This window comes from Nipponia nippon, unplaced genomic scaffold (genome assembly GCF_047370975.1).
Source record: "Nipponia nippon isolate SJK-2023a ecotype South Korea unplaced genomic scaffold, ASM4737097v1 scaffold_12, whole genome shotgun sequence".
Lineage (NCBI taxonomy): Eukaryota > Metazoa > Chordata > Aves > Pelecaniformes > Threskiornithidae > Nipponia > Nipponia nippon.
The window spans coordinates 17,944,478-17,962,554 of record NW_028262313.1 but is presented as its reverse complement, the minus strand read 5'-3'; the positions used below and the strand labels follow the sequence as shown (position 1 = coordinate 17,962,554).

At 35.5% G+C, this 18,077-nt stretch overlaps 1 protein-coding gene across 1 annotated transcript in view; it reads left to right on the top strand.

The window, feature by feature from the left end:
- Positions 1 to 18,077, top strand: part of DIAPH2 (diaphanous related formin 2) — a 255,821-nt gene that overhangs the window by 184,533 nt on the left and 53,211 nt on the right. The window contains exon 27 of the mRNA XM_087749096.1: positions 4,409 to 4,504. Coding sequence (XP_087605222.1) covers positions 4,409 to 4,504 — 96 coding nt within the window. The remainder of the gene's footprint in view (positions 1 to 4,408; positions 4,505 to 18,077) is intronic.

The following is an 18,077-nucleotide window of genomic DNA, read 5'->3' as shown; positions in this document are numbered from 1 at the left end:
TTAACAGAAACCATAAACCATAAATTTAGTCTAATATCTTTGGCAGAACCGTCATCTCATCTTGTGTTCTGTTGCCTTCAAAATTTGTTCAAAAGGCCTTTCGTATTGCCAGGTGAAGACTATCATCCTTTTTTTTTTTTTCCCCAGCTAATGTTTTGTTTTTTCTTGTAAACAAAGTCTACATTTGCTGTTCTCAAATAATAATACTAGGTATTTGGTCATTTCATAGACATTTGCAATTTACTTCCACATCAGCGGAGAAAACTTTATATTAGCTGGTTCGGCATTATTCATCCGTGGTCATTTATCTATCTTGTCTTTGTTCCACGGGGTAGTACTGTTTATGTGCATTAACACTGAAGTGAAAGTTCACTCAGTTTCACTGTGTTCGGATTATTATACATCTCTAGCAGTAGTCACTGTAGTAGTTCTGTTTATAATACTGTCTTTCACCCCTCACCCCCCACCCTTTTGTACATCCAAATCTTCAGTTTCTGGTTTAATTTCTTATGGTTTGTCAAATACCTCCTTTTTTGAAATTGACAGTCTAGTTCCAGAGTATTAATGTTTAGGATGTCATTTAACATAAAAATCTGACCACAAATACTAAATGCTTATTATGACCAGTTCATCTAAAGTCAGTTGTTACTTATAAAAGCGAAGTGTAGAATCCAGAGTATTGCATTTATACACAGCAAATTTGTTTATAGATGCATGATATGACTGTTCCTCAGCATTCATAAGTGGATGGAGCTTATGCCAGTCTTTTTTTGTATACCCTTTCATGTTATGGCCTACTCTAGTTCCTTTTCCTTTTTCCCTTTGTCGTGGTTTAACCCCAGCCAGCAACTAAGCACCACGCAGCCACTCGCTCACTCCCAACCTGTGGGATGGGGGAAAGAATCAGAAGGGTAAAAGGGAGAAAACTCGTGGGTTGAGATAAGAACAGTTTAATAATTGATGTAAAATAAATTAGAACAGTTAAATAGGCAAAGCAAAAACCGTGCACGCAAGCAAAGCCAAACAAGGAATTCATTCACTGCTTCCCATCGGCAGGCAGGGGTTCAGCCATCCCCAGGAAAGCAGGGCTCTATCACGCGTAACGGTTACTTGGGAAGACAAACGCCATCACTCCGAAAGTCCCCCCCTTCCTTCTTCTTCCCCCAGGTTATATACTGAGCATGACGTCATATGGTATGGAATAGCCCTTAGGCCAGTCTGGGTCAGCACCCCCACCCCCCCCCCCCCCCGGCTGTGCCCCCTCCCAGCTTCTTGCGCACCCAGCAGAGCAGGGGAAGCTGAAAAGTCCTTGTCTGTGCGGGCCACTTAGCACCTATTTAGCAACACTAAGCACTCCTTAGCAAGAACCAAAGCATCAGTGTATCATCGACATTGTTCTCATCCTAAACCCAAAACACAGCCCCATACCGGCTACCAAGACGAAAATTAACTCTATCCCAGCTGGAAACCAGGACACCCTTCTTCTGTTCTAATTCCTATAACTGGTCAAAAATTATGAAAAGTTTAGGTATCTTGATACTAAGATTGCCTGCTCATCTCAAATGTGACTTTATTTGTTCATTGTATTGCATCTTTTTTCTCTGTCTGTGCCTCTCAGCTTGCTTGGGGCTTTTCAGCACTGTAATAAGCAATAATATTATTGTTCTACAGAAGAAGAAAGTTATTTTTGTCTTCATTATTATCGATGAAAGTGGCCAAAATCTGTTGACTAATACTAATCTAAATCGTGGGACCTGTGGGAGGACAAATTTTACTGTAGCTCCCTAAAAACGCACCCATTTTCAAAACAGACTGTATGTCCTAAACCAAATCTGCAATCGAATATTAGCGTGAAATCCAAATGAAAACAGATCGGGCTTGTAGTTAACATATCAAATAATGAATAAGATTTTTTTTGCCTTTTCAGTTCTGTTTAATACCTATAGTGAATCTGGGTCTTTGCTAAGGCTAATCAAAGCCTTATAGAGCCACTCATAAGATGGAAACAGCTTGCAAATCTTTTTGCATGCACACATACGTTTGCTGTCTCTTTAATGCTTGGGACCAAATTGGAAAAGAATGAGGAAGAAAATTACTTGTTCCAAGTGAAACCCCTATCCTTGTGTGACAATTTCTGTTGGAAATAAGTTTCTCGGTTTAGAAATTTCTGGTGGTTTTTGTCTTTGTTTCTGATTTGTGTCTGCAAGTTGCTGTAGGTAGTATTAACAAAAAGGCAAATCAAGGAGAGAGCTGGTAATATGTGAAGTACCTCAGCAAGAACTGTGGGGAAAGGCTGAAATTTCTGTTGAATTTTATTTATGAATTTTAATGAAGGCTAACTGAAAATGCAGTTCTTTGTCCAGTTCCCACTTAATCACCTGAAGACTTTGATTAAGATGCAGTGTTGAGATCAGACCTAGCATAAATTTTACTTTGAGGAGTTAAAAATCTCATTACTGTGTTCTACAGCTTCCTTAATTCATGTGTCTCTATATTGTATATTTTGATATTCCAAAAAGACGGTGTTTTTTAGCAGCTGCAGTAATTAGCAGGTAGAGTAGCACACTCAGCAAAAAAGAAGTGGAAGGCTGCATAAACATTTATGAAGTATTGAAGGATTTTTGTCTTTTTTAATAAACACTGCCAACTCTTATCTTTAATGAAGATCGAATGTTATTGTAATTTTTCTACACATAAAATTTTCTAACATACTAACTAATTTGATGTAATACACTCACATTCATTAAATGCTTCAGACAAACCTGGTGTGTATTAGTTTGGACAAAGTGTATTCACAGACCTTTGATTTAGAAAACAAATTTTATACAGAGCCAACAATAAATCAATGAATAAGCATGTGTAGGATAAGGAGCACAAAGAAAAATAATTATGTTGTGAGCTTTAGACGAGATTCTGGCCTTGTATATTTGAGTGTGAATTGAGAGAAGATAATTTACTTACACATTTTGCAGGAGCTTAGGTTTTTTAAGGGTTTTAGATGGAATGTAATTAAAACTGGTATTTCAGAGTCTTCTGCTGGTTGCTACTCTTGCTGTGCTCCCTTTCATCTTACACTGGAGAGAACTTTATGTATGTGTTGTATATAATACATAATGGTTTAAATTACGTTGATGTATAATTTAAATTTATCAAGTAGTTACTCTGATGATCATCATGTAGGAATTTGAACCAGGTACTGTTTTAGGATTGGCATGCTCTTATATCATGTCTGGATTTAGTCTAATAAATCTAAATGTAATAGAGAACCGGGGCAGAATACCTTTTGCATTAATAACCTGCTTTTAAACTTGAACATTTGAGAGCCTGAATGTGCATTTAACCTCCTACACTTTGTGTGAGTCAGAAGTGTTTTACTGTAATGTAAATCTTTTGCATAAAGTAATTATCTTCCCACTCTGTGATGGGGAAATTTATATTAACTTGAAGTCTGAGATATGTGAATAAAATGTCCACCTACCTGCTGAGTCTAGTCCATATTTTAGTCTGGGGTTATAACACAGGCACGTGAACAGAAAAAGAGGCGTTCATCAATAGTTTTGTAACATGGCAATTCTTTGACCTCTATTTCTTGTGCTGTTGAATGCTGCTATCAACTGTTATTAACAGACTGAAATGCAAAGGAAGTTAAAGACTTAAATATGTAAAAAAGAAGTAATCTTTCTACCCAGATTTCCATAATGCACTATAAAGTCCAGCAATTTAAAGGCTACAGGTTAGCTTGGATATGAAAAAACAAGAGAAAGATTCAGCAGAAGTAGAATTCAGCTTTTAAGAAATGCTATGCCACTTACTTTCATGGCATGATTCTCCCTTCTTTGTTCTTTCCTTACCTTACTTTAAGATCATCCATGGTATACTGTTACATGTGTAGCATATGATGTATGTACCCTCACATGTCATATAGATAATTTATTTTTTTTCAATGATTTCATGCATTGTAAAGACAGGAGGCAACATATAAAATATTTGCAGTGCTACCATATTTAACTTTGTGCCATTCAGTTTCATCAGATTTTCCATGTGTGTTGATTAAATCAAAAAGAGGTGACCTGTTTCTACTTCAGGAAAATCTTAAAAGAATTCAACAGTGAAACAGCAGTCATTCACCAGCAGCTGTCTATCTGCATGCTAAAGATGTCATCAATAATGCACAAGATAACATCTCTGAGTTGAAAGAACAGTAGGATTGGCATCAATTTTGCTTAATAGACCATCATACGCAAACTAGACAGTGATACCTGAAGCACTGACAGCATCCATTACATTGAAATGTATATGTCTCTTATTTGGAAGCATTACGCAAACTTGACAACACTTTAACTTTTTTTCTTTCTTAAGTCTGATTTCAGTTGCACTGAGATTAATATTATTTTTCTCCTATTTTCAGAGGGTGATGAGACAGGAGTGATGGATAGTCTGCTTGAGGCCTTGCAGTCAGGAGCAGCATTCAGAGATCGCAGGAAACGAACACCAAGAGGACAGGGTAAGATGCTTTCTAAAAACGTTTAGTTATGAACTGAGTGGGCAAAAGCTGTTTTGCAAAGATTTACCAACAGTTTTCACTGAACACCACTGAGCTACTGTTGGTCATTGAGCTACTGTGAAAACTCAGTATACTCTTTGTAATTACAGATTTTGAACTTGATAGCTCTATCTTCAGATAACTGGGCTCTAAGATATGACAAGGTTTCCTGTTGTGTTTGAAACGACATTTAAAACATTGCTGCACAAAGTATGTTTGTCTTAATCTTTAAAACCATAAGTATAATCAATTTATTGTAGGTGGCACTGTGTAAAATATTAGCTTCTTACAACAATAAGAGTTTGGGGATATAGTTGATAGTCTTTTTCAAGCACTGGTCTTAGATATGTTCTGATCTGGTTGGAAGCTATAGTGCGTGTAGTCACAAAAGTCAAATTACAATGAAGTAGCTTCACTTTCTTGAGGGAGACAATAATATTGTACTGAGTTTAGTCTGATTTACTGATTTAGTCTGAAAAATTATTGCTTCCTGCAAATTTGGTTTTGAGAAAACTTGAGAGAAGGCTAAGCAACTGCAGTGTTTTCTCTGTTCAGTTCTTTGCTTATGATACGCCAGTTGCATAGTTTGTGAACTGCATTTACTCTGCATTTACTTTTCACCAAAGCTCATGGTAGTATACTGTATTTTGAAATTTTTCACTTCAAACGTGTCTTACAGTAAAAAGTACAGTCTTAAAAATTTACAGTTGAAAAATTATTGTTATTTGGCGTAAAATCAAAAGCTTATGCTGGATATGTGCTGCTGAAGGTTTGGCAAAATGGAATTGTCTTATTTTATAAATAAGCCATGTATATCTACCTAATCCTCAATGAGCTAGCATTAGATTCATGATGGCTGATTTTTTTTTTTTTTAGAGGAACAGAAGAGTAAAGGCAAATTCTATTATCCTCTTTCATCTAGCTGGCAAAGATGGTATATAATTATTTTTAATTTGCCATATGCCTGATCTTATGGAAAAAATAAAAATAAGTTACATAATTTGTTCATACTAGGAAATGAAATCTGGTACAGTTCCACTATAATTCTTAATTCAGAGCTTGTTTCTGCTCTCAGATCAGAACTGAAAGAACTCCTCGATCAAAATGTATTTTTCCATATCTTGAGAAATATCAATGTGAGAGATGGTCTCTCTGTGTTGTGGCTTGAGGAGAGATTTGTCATGCAGTGGTGACAAAGAAAAGCTTCCCAGGGACCAGAGGAAATTGTGCAAAATCTGCTGGAGCTGAGAAAGCCAAGGCGATGACTGAACCCAGGTCCAAAAAACAGTGACTCCTCTGCAACAACAGGGGGCAGAGCTAATGAAAAATCCCTTTTATTTCTCTTCTGTTTCATATAGACACTTTCTGTGTGTTTGAAATATCATTGTGTCAGTTTATATTCTAGTGAGGTCTGGCTTTTACATTTAAGGAGTTGATTGACTTTGGGGAACTTACTGTGAGAAAAGGGCTAGATAATCCCTTTCCAAGCTCTGGCCAACTGTAGGTCTTCTCCTAAGTGCATAAAACCATTATGTAGAGTTTTCAGGGAGTAGCTAAAAGTTTAGACAGGAGGCAATAAATGTTAGTCGCAGTCAAGTATCTGATTTAAACTATGTAAAATTTCTCATGTGATTAGGAACATACATGACATCTAGTCAGTAACTTGTCTACAAACTAGAAGATACTTAAAAATATGGCTGTGACATCTCTAAGCAGTGAACTATAGCATTAAAAAAGCAGGGACTGTGATTACAAACTTCCATATCTCCCCTTAAAAAATTGAAGGGACAAAGACAGTTTTCTCATTGGTACCATCAATAGACTCCGAGTGTTCTGGAGAGTTTCGTCCAGTGAGATTTTTGTAAACAGTTAACTCCATGCCTCTTGTGGTTCAGTGGAAGTAATAAAAAGTAAATAAAAGCTATGGAAAGAAGAGGCTGGGGGATTTCTGGGCTTGCTGGGTCATTTGGTTGTGATTGGCAAGCATATAGCAAACGGTACAGTACTGTCTATATACATGGTGCACAATGTAGGAGTTTTCCCTACATTATTTATAGCTTGCTGCACTCTGTGTAATCAGCATGTATTCTTAACACACAGAAAAGAAAAAAATACGTGCTGCTATTTTGAAAGTTAGACTTGTACAGCAAAGTTTTGAGCTTGAACTTGTTTTGGTAGCCGTCATGGTCTGAGAAGAAAAATCGGTGTTTTCTGCCTGTTTGGACACAGATTGCATTTTTGTGTGTTAGTTATGGCTTTCTTACTCCCAATATCAGTAGTTTAAATCTAGTGAGGAGAAAAAATTAGTTTTGCTTGCTTACTTTTTGTAGTTTTCTTAATTACTTGGTAACAGGTAGCCCCTACAGAAAGCCTAAAAACAAAACAAACTAAAAAAACACAAACAAGAAAATGCCCCAAAAAACTTCCCAGCAATACAGTAAGTTCACTTATGTACGTTTTCATGTGTGTGCTCTAGATCTGTCTTGTTGCAAACTTGCTTACTCTGTTTGCACCTACTCAGGGTGAAAATGAAAACTACAGAAGGTTACAACCAGTAGACCATGAAAATTCAGCTTTTGCTGTATTTTCTTCCAGTGTTTTCACAGAGTAAATTTAACTCTAAAGGAGCAAACTGTAGCATCACTACTGGTGGCATTCTTGATCAGTTTGTCTGAAAAGGAACAAACCCCAGAACTTGTCAGAAGAAAAACCCCTGCAATGGCAAGTGTTCACTGCTAGCTTTGGGCGAGTAAGTTGGACCTAGGAGGGATCATTTCATTTGCATAACAAAGCTCCAACTACTATGGGCCTACAACTACCACAGAAGAGTGTCATTCTACTGAAGATAGCTGTTCAGTTAGCCTTTTTCACAGAGGTCACTGGTGTACCTTGTAGCATATATTTGTGCTCACATGGTCATGTCTTTAAATAAAGAGTAAGGACAGACTGACTGGGTAAGAGATGGAGATAGGAAGGGAATGGTGCTCTGTTCATCTAGAATGGCAGTCCTACACAGGGGGAACTATGCAATATCACAGTTTTCCTACTGGGCAAAAAAAATTTTGGTGAAATCTACAGACAGGTTTGGAAAAGTAAAACTCATTTAAAATATGTTGAACTGCATTGTTTTTGTTTGTGTGCCAAGCCTGTAAATGAAAAGCTACACTTTAATGGGTTGCATTATAACTATAGACTTTTCCAATGAAAATCTTTTTGCTATCAGGCCATGGAAGTAATAATAAAAAATTCCTGTCCTCCTCCCCCAGTTTTCCATTTCATTGTACTCTTATGTATTCTTTGTTATGTAGACTTTTCAATATGAAGAAAGTTTCTGTCTGGTTTCTCTCTCCTAAGCTTATTACTGTATCTTTATTGTTTCCAGCTACTGGATTTTAAGTATAGAGTTTGTCCTTTCAGTAGATTGCATTGCTTATAGAGGTTATAAAATAATAATTAGAAATCAGTTTCTGGAAATGTTGAACTCGCTATATATACTTGAATATACTTGCTTTTTGCAAGTTTGCTAGCATTGGAATGAGAATATAATAAAGAATGGTATTAGGTGGCATTCATCACAGGATACCAGTTTAAAATGTGTGTCCAGCACTACTATTACACCAATTATCCCTGACCTTTTTTTCTGGCCTTGGGGTATGATATCATTAAAGACAACTGATTCAGGAATATTTTCTCTCTAATATTAGTTTAAGCAAATTTCTGCACAGAGCTAACTATTCTGTTAGGGTTCTTTCTGTTAAGCTGCTAAATTTTTTGCTATGCAATTTAAGTTTAATTTTTTCAGAAATGTTAATAACTAGTGCCCTCTCCTCCAAACTATTGCAACTGCAGTGATAGTATGTGCTATTATTTAGAAAAGCACAGCTATAAGGAACATGTACGCAGGTTCTTTCTGCTTTAGATTTCAGTGTAAATTATATTTATCAAATATTTAATGTGGTCTGTTAGTATACATGTTTTGGGTTATTTTTTTAATCCATGTATCAAAATCAAATCAGTACAGTGAGATGCATAGTAGGTACAATTTAGGACCTTCTGAATTTGATGTCATTAAGAGTTGCTACATTGTCATTACTATTTCCATATTAGCAGTACACCGTGAGAGTGAAGGAGAAAGAATGAACCTCCCTTGTTCAGTTTCAACATCTACTTTGAATCTTTTACGCAAGCCATCTGAAGTGCTGCCACCACTTGTTTAACTTCTGTAAGATAAAAAGGAGTAGAGGCAATGGAATATTACTACTTTTTAATGACTTTTCGTAATTTCCAGATGGTGTTCAGACACTTCAGAATATGCTTTTTTTAAAAATAAAAAAAAGTAGGTGCATATTTTACATCAAAGTTCATCAGAATTCTAATAAAAACGTTATAATTTTAGGAATTCTGTGTCTTCTGCTTGAAGACATAGCTATGCATAAAATTAAAGGCTGACTTATATCTTTACCTTTGCATTGATTATATTAAATAAATTCTTGAGACTTAGTTAGGTTTCTGGGTGCACTATCCTTGTTTACCTAAAACACATTCAAACAGAAGTCTTCAGTCAAAGCATATCTGCTTTAATGAAAGCATTGTGAATCGTTTTGTATGTGGCAGTTTTGTAAATAAACTGATTTTTGACATGCTTAAATCTCCCTGAAGTGTTAAAATCCAAAAATGTGGTAGGTGCACTTTTAATAGATCATGATTTGTGCTTAACTGAAATGGTGTTTGAGTAGCCTTCTTTGCTGTCTTTCAGTTGAACAGTGCGTCAGTGTCTTTATTGTTAAGTGTCTGTTATGAAGTTAGAAATATCCATAATGGACTATAAAAATGCTAGTCTCAAGTTAAAAGAAAACAGTATGTATTTTAAACGTATTTGGTCATCTTTTAAACATCCCGTGGTAAAGAACTAATATTCCTATTGTTATGTTCAGCTAGCATCTCTTAATTTTTTGTTATTTTACTTAGAGAAGCTGAGTGTTTAAAAGCATGTTTTGTTATCTCAGTTATATAATGGGGGTTTTTTTTTTTGCTTACAGTCAGGAATCGTGGACTAATGAGACTTACATGTATGATCTAAGTGCTTCAGAATTATCACAACTATAATAGCAAGAGCTAAGCAAGGATCACCAAAAAGAAATTTACTGGTTTTGCCATGAAGGCATTATTGTGAGATTTAAGTTTGCTTTTATTGCTAAATATAAATGGGGATTGTATAAGGAAAATCTATTTATAATACCATTCAAATTGAGTCTTAGCAAATTACTTTAGTCCAGAGAGCTCCATAAACAGTCCCAAAGCTATTTAAAAATAGGTATTTGTGGTGTAGTCTGTTTTTACTGTGTTTGCATTTTGGCTTATGATTTTTGTAATTAAAGGAGTAATATTAGATAATATATTATTCTGGTGGCTTAGCATGAAAGCAACAGCTGTACTATGTGGAGGTTTTACTTGGCATTTCAGAGGAATTCTACTTAGGAGCAGGGTGAAGGAGAAATGGTGAAAAAGGGAGAGGAAAAAGGAACTAAGACAGATTTTAACCTCCAGCCTGCTTAGACTGGATTCTCCAGGTTTTTAGGTGGACAGCACCCTTCAGCATGAAGGGAATGAAGAGGCTCTGAAAACACCTCATGACCAATAAGTGTATGGACATAAAGACAAAAGTTCAAGAATTGTATACATTTGAATAATTGTTTTCACTTGTGTCATTGTGTGAATTACTCTTCTCTAGAGGAAGTATTGAAGATTGGTTAGTTGTCTTTCATATTGATTCTCTGATCTTGGTATGCATGAGATTGTTCACGTTGACATAGAGCGTGTAAAAGTACTTATGAATGTTTGGTAAACAAGACAGACATAGAGAAATGGTATTGTGAACTCTAGACTTTGCATATATTGCTGCTTCTTTTTCTAATTCTAAGTTGCTACTTGCCATTTTATTTTTTTTTTTTCCTGAGACAAGAATTTTATCTGAATAAACGAAAATATGCCATGAAATGGCAGTGGCATATACACATTCTAAGAAATGTCCTTCAAAAAGATGGAGCTATACAATTGTTACTAATTACATCTGAGTTTGTCATTCATCTAAAGCATTCAATACCTTACACAAGGCCGAAGAGAGTTATGTGCCCCTTGTTTTATTAGTGTAAGTGCTTCAAAATGCATTTCAGCATAGTATGAAAAGTATTCTCTGTAAGTTCTTCTGGAAGAGCGTTACATAAAATTTTCCACTGGAAGTATCAGAACATTTTTCAAGTTTTAGTGTTTTAAAAAATTAACACTGGTGTTACTTTACTCATCACGTTGTCCTAAGATCCCAAATACAAAGTTCTAATTTTTTATGGCTTAAGACATAGCAGAGTGCCTGTTTCCTTTTGAAGTAAAAACACATTGCACATTAATGATGATGAGAATTACATGGAAGTACTGAGGATTATTCTGCAGCCTCATGACATTTGTAAGTTGCATCATATAACATCTGAGCTTTTGCCAGCCAGTTGCAGGGCTGTGCCAGTTACTTCAGACATTGAAACTGACTGTTATATTTCTTTCTTTAAAGTTGTTTTTGTCTGTTTTATCACAGGACTCTGCAGGTACCCAGAACAGCTATAGAGTTCATCCAGAATGTATATTATGCAGTTTCTTTTTCTGAGAGTTAACTCGGCACAGTTGCTTCTGAAGCTCTTAAAAGCCTTTAGAATTCCAGAAGTCTTTTTGAATGTCCTACATTGTGAAACAGATTTTTAGAGCTAAACCGAAGTTCTTCTGAGAACCAGAGAACTGATCATAGTAACCAGCCTCTCAAAAAGAGTAATCCAGAAGGAGAATGGCAGAATTTTGTATGAGTTGGAAGTCACCCACAGTTCTGAATTTTTTTTTTTTTTTAATTCACACTGAATATGAAAACTGTTCTATTTTAATGAGGTATGTCTTGCTAGATATTAAGGCCTACATTTCTAGAGATGGATAGCTGAGTTTTGGCTACATCTGTATGCGGTAGCTGAAGTTAGAGAAACTACTTTTACACACAGAGAAAGGGTGTTCATGCATTCATTTACCAACTACATGAGTAGTAATGAATGATATGCAAGGCTAACTTAATTTGCATTTGGGCATTTGAATTTTCTTTGTCAGCGCTGAGGCTGTTATCATGCAATTATTGTGAAACACTTCTATTTGAAAAATTTTCTACTGCAGTATTGTTGACTGAGGTAATGCACATTGGCTTTAATATTTTAATATATATATATATAATGAATGTAAAGGAAAGGGACGAGATGAAAATCACTGTTGCAGTGTATGACTTGTCAGTTAATTAATCTGCTACCATTAGGTCAAAATGGTTATTTTGCAGGTAGGGATGCTTTCTGTTCCATCCTGTTCTAGGCACATAGTGTAGAATTGACAGTCCTCTAAGCTCAGCATGGAGAGACTGTCCCAGGTTTACTAGTGGTTGTGAACTTGACTGTAACTTTCTGCAGAGACAATATTCACCCTATGGGTTATGACGTAACAGAACAAATAATGGAAATTCTGATTTTCTTATTGCATTATCAGAAGAAAATGAGATTCTCTGCTCAGCATACCCAAAATAATACTGTTTAGTTACAAAGTACTGATATTATCTTAGCAGTAGATGCATATTAGTAGTTAGGCAATCACGTCACTGTGTAAGAAGCCAGAATCTCAGTTGCTGTATATTGCCATAACTCTTTTTACTTTACTGATGTCTTTAGGTTAATAATCTGTGACAGGTTATATTAAAGATCTAAGCCAGGGTGTCCAACGACAGAGGGACAGGCAGAGGCCAGCAGTCCCTGTTGGAGAAAGAGGCTAAAAAGATTTCTAAAAATGATAGAAAAGCTCTGCCAAGAGAAAAGGGTAGGAGAATGCTACATATGGACTCGACAATGTAATCCACCAACTTTGGGGTTTTTTTTTTAATACTGTCTTCTCTATTTAGTTTTATATTTTAAGTCCCAGATTCTAAAAAAAAAAAAAAAAAAAAAAATTAAGGTGACTTGAAGATACTGTACCATCTTTGTCTTAACCACTTTTTTCAGCAACTTGTTCACACATTTTTACAGTACTTTATCTGAAGTACTTTTGCCCTGAAACCATAGTCTTTTCTTCTTCAATGACAGCAGGTTCTCAACGTTTTAAACTTCTTATCTGGGGGGAAGGTTTGTTAATAGCAGGCTAATGGATTCCTGCCCCACCCCTGCCATGATTGATTCTGAAGTCAAACAAATGATGGGTTTAAAACAAGGTGTTGATGGTATTACTCTGTATTCACTGTGCTGTCTTTATCTGAAAATCTGAAAGATCTTTATGGAAGTGACCACTACTTCCCCCTTCCATCATTTAACAGATGGGTAAACAAATGCTGTAGTTCTGCCGTCTTTCAAAGCTAGCATACCCTGACACTGGTGCTGAAAGAGCACTCTTGCTCTGGCTGCTTATTTTTTCTTAAGCTTGTAATAAATTGAATGATTCAGTTTCACTTTGTGGCTAGCCCAAACCTTTATTTGATTCTCTAGAGGGTCTCGTTCTTCAGGCAACAAGCTGTACGTAAGTCCGGAGTATATTGCAGGCAGAAGTACGCTGAACAGCCAGCCAGTCTGAAGCCAGACACCCACGCTTTTTAGATTTGGCTGAGGCAGTGCTGATCCCAGCCCAGTGAAGATCTTTGGAGGCTCTGAAATGTTGCACTAACACAACTACGTTGCCTTCTGAGTGACTTGCAGTATAGCAAAGGCAAGTTCATCTGTCTGCAAAAGACCCAACTGGCATTTCTTTCATTTTCTTTATAGTAGTTGAAGGAGTAAAAAAAAAAATCTTGTATGTGTGTCAAGAAAACCAGTTTAAAAATCGTTAAGTAGTGTCCTTTTTTATCCATCTTTTAGGAATCTTGAAAGTATATTTACATGTAAGTTTTCTTGGGGCTTAGCGTGGAATGATGCATTATAATTACAGTGGAACTAGAAAAATGTCTCTGCAGTGTTCTTAGTTTAATGCATTTTTTGTATACAGAAGTGCCTGGAAAGAAAAAAATGGAAATATTCAAACCGGATAGAACTGTGTAGTTCTCTGCTATCTAGGGAAACATTCGAACTACTGACATGCATTGGGGGAAAATACAGCATCACTTTCAATTTAGGAAAGGATCATATGCAGAATATAACATTCTTAAAAGCATGACATCAAATTCTGTCAGTACAGTGTTTAAAGGGGAAAAAGAATGTAAACTCTGTAAAAAAGAATGTTACTCTGTGTGTGTATTTATAAAATCAGGTGGAGTTCCTCATTGTTCAGTTGAAGGAATCATTCTAGATAATGAGTTTGCTTAATCTAAAAAGAGCAAAAGTCCCTACTGAGGGGCAAATGTCAGGGCGAGTGACAGAAATACCTAGAGTAGGCACTGTTGTGTATAACTGCAGCAATTATGAGACTTGCTGGACGCTGTGCTTGTTACAGACCCTGGGCGATTGCTGCATGTTGCATCCTTTTCCCCTCTGGAACAGAACAGTTTCTGTCTCCTTACAGCTTAAGTATCTTGTTTATTCCTTGCCGAGAAAGAGAAATCGTGTTTTATTTATGTTCAGCTTGTTCCTTGCATACCTTGTTGAGATTTATTGCGTGGTGGGTTTGGTGATGTCTTTGTAATGGCCACCTTCAGCAGTTGGTTGAATGCCTTTTTTAACTAAGTCAGCTGAGACTAATTTCAGGGTATTACGATTTTTCTTCTCAAAAGTTTCACCAACAGGGAAGAAATTTTTTTTAGTTTTTTTGTCTACATAGCATTCAGTAGGTTAGTTTTTGGGAGAGCTGAGCAATTTAGGTGTATTACTCAGTCCCTTATAAACACTTGTCTGTCAATATTTTATTCTGTCCACTGACTCATGTAATTCTCATTTAGCTTAATTTTTACAGAAGACTGTTTCTAGACAAGCCATTTCTGATGGAAATATGCTGTAAGTTATATGATACTCGTCAAGTTTCAATGTTCCTATTAAGATTTTCGTGCAAAAGTGCCATTTTTAATGTATTTTTAGCGTACTGCAATGAATGATTAAGCTACTGAACTGGAGAGTACTATTGCAAATACAAGATCAAAGCATGGAAGTCAATGATAGACAACAGAAAGTATCATGAAACAGAAGAATTTTCCTGTGATAAAGTAGGATAGTTTGGCTGAGGAAGCAAACTAGTCTTAATTAGAGTTGTAGATAAGACTATATGATCTGTGTTATTCTTTTCTGTACTTAAACTTTTGCTATTATTATGATGTTAATTAGATGCATGCTACCAAAAAACATACTTTGATCTTTATAGCTTATTACAAGTGGAAAATTTTACCAATTTTGGGGTATAGATTTTGTAATATCAGCTCAGTCTGAATTCAGTCACTTTTATGCTTCTAGGAATTTTGGAGAAGATAATTTTAGGGAGGTATTTGGTGTATTGGCAAGTTGTTGGCTAGTTTTATACTATGATTTTTTGCATCTTTCTCTAAAGCATCTTTGGCCATTCATTCATAATATATTGGACTTAAAAGCCTACAAGTCTGACTTAGCATGGCAGTGCACTTTGTCAGATTACATTTCCAACTGTTGTGCTGCAGGCAAGTTTAAATTTCAGCGACCATATTGAGATCTGGTCAGTCAACATTTTTAACACAACTTCATGACAGTATCTCCATTACATTTCTGAAACTAGCACAGGTGGTTCCTCCTATTATTGTGCATTATTGCCTCAACATAATGTAGCTGAGCTGTTACCTTTGTAATATATGTAGTTCCAAAATTGCTCTCTCATGCTAAAAACTATCAGTGCTAGTTAATTGTAATACATTTGTATTTCTAGATTGTTTCAGTTTGAATACTCTTACATTCTAAAGGGTGCTACAATTAGGGTGAAGGTATTTTTAATGATGAATAAAAACAGATGTGAGATATTGATTATGTAGGTTAATAATAATTCTAATACTGATATATTTTGAGTAAGTCTATTTCCAAATCCTAGAATGATCTATATTCTGTAAAAACAAGACACCGACTTTGAAAGAGTTAGTTTTGTTTAGTCCTCTTCAAAACATACTGCAGAAGATAACCTTTGATATGATTTGTTGTGTTTATCTCAGTAGAAGATCTCTGCATATTACACTCCTGATTTCTTTTTTGGAGGAAAAAGTGATATAGGCTATAAGATGTTGTGACAATATTATAACTAGTATATCTAACAGCGTATGCATTAGCTCATCCTCTTTTACCCGCTCATAGAAGTATATAACATCATAATATTGTTATTTAAAAAACATATACACACTGTACAGTGTCTTCCAGATGGATGTCTAAAAATAAACAAGATACTGGAGTTCTTCAAGTTAGCTCTATATTATGTTTACTTCTTATTTTCTCTGTGATTTCTATTTTTTTTTCTTCCATTTTCTGTTAATACATTAAGTATTTCTTCTGTTGTTGAAGAGGATTCTATTTAGATAATTATAAGTCAGGTATATAAAATTGTGCAACAATGTGTGCCTGTAACTCCGTTAATATATTATTGGAGTGGAATGTCACCCTTTCTGCATTTTTTCCTACAAATTTAAGTTACAAAGAAAAATGGACATATCACAGTGAAGCAGGGAAAACGTTCAGTTATTGTGAGGATTTTATTTTTTCATTTTAAAGTGAACAGATTTCTAAAATAACATAATAGAAGAAAAAAAAATCCTATTGACAGCATTCCCACAGGAGCTTATCTTCCTCAAGAGTTTACAGTGAGGTTTTTTTGGAGACCTTGGAACTACAGTGATATCATTGGTGGCTGACAAGACAATGCCCAAGGTAAAACTTCAGTTCACCACTTATCAGGGGATGTGTGAAGGCTCTTGGGCTGAAAGGTTCCTTAGGTCAGTCTGTAGAAGCTGTCAGTCAGACTAAGCAGACAAGAGAATGTATGTGGGTTTTTTTCCTCAGTAAAAGAGGGAGGGCAAAATAATCCAACTTTAAGGGGGTAAAGCATTTTCCTTCTGTAATCAAGTTACGTTGTCAAATTATGTAGCTTTAAGCTCTGCAAGAATTATGGATAAAATAGAATTGGATGGAGGACACAAAAGGTCCTTATGACTTCACAGAGCATAGTTTGAGTTTGAATTAAGTTGATTTGAGAACAAAATCAAATTTCACCATTACTGGAGGCTGATTAAAATCTAGTAAGGTGTTGAATCAACTATTTGGATAATTAATTATTTCCCTGCCAAAAAAATAAATTATATCTGATGATTCACTCCTGAAAAAAATATTTTACCACTTTTGTCAGATATTCCAAAGATGCTGCGTAATTTCTTTATGTGTAAACACTACTCATTACAAGGTAGATTTGACAAAAGCATATTTGATTTTTAAATCTTCTTTACTAGAGTGAAAACCTTAAAGAGAGATTTAATAAAAGTTTCATTTCTTCTCCTAATGGACGACCAACCTGAAGGAAGCTAGAACTATGTTTATGGAGTCTTTTGAATATTTTTTTTTCTGTTGAAATAAGATAGAGTCTATTACTAAGGAATATACATTTCAGAAAAAGGTGATATCTCTTCAGTGAAAGCAATCATGATTTTCTTTTAAAGCAGTAGCAACATATCATCTAAGTGAACAGAGTTTGAATCTAGTTCTGTGTTGTGCTTAAACTACTTAGGAAATTTTTTCAAAATGTATTGTTAAAGAATTTGAAAGTTTTGTAGCAGTGAGGGGAGAGAATTTAGGAGTCTGTATAAGCTTTTAAAAAGCTGTTTTAGTAGTTCGCTGGAATTGCATTGCGGTTAGAGCTCTTATTGTTAGAAAAGTAGGTGAAAGGATGAAACATTCAAAGACAAAGCAATCTAATGGAACGTAAAACCTGCAGAGAAATTGTTCTTCATTGTATGGAGATACAGTCTAAAGTCTGCAGAAATTTCTGTAATTCTGGCCACGTAAAGTAAAATGGAGGATAAAAGTATGTCATGAGAGAGAAAAACATAAAAACATTTTGTACTCCTTGGAGTATCAGTTGTCAGGTATTGAAGACATATTAGGAAGATATGATGCACCACACGAGTACGTGTATGGGTGAGCCTGTAGATAAGGGACTGATGTGAATGCATAGCTGACCTTGTCATTTGATATTAAGGCCACGCATTTGCAAACGGCACCTGTGTATTTAAATATCCACTGAAACATTTATCTCTTGCCATATGGGGGTAAGATGGTGTGTGTGAGAGGGAGTGCACATGCACGTATGTACAGATTTGCTGGTAAAAATATCCTGAACAGCTTCAATAGACTATATTCTGTTGGTTTTTTGTTTGTCTTCCAGAATAGCTTAAATAATGTGGGGTTTTGCTTTGCTGGCATATCACAGGAACATTTAATGTTCAGAGAGCTTTCTGAAATTGTCTGTATGACTCTTTTTTGCACTGAAGCTTCACATAATGTCAAGATTGGTTTTGAATTATCACTGATAGTTTTCTAGATACAGGTCATTAGATGCC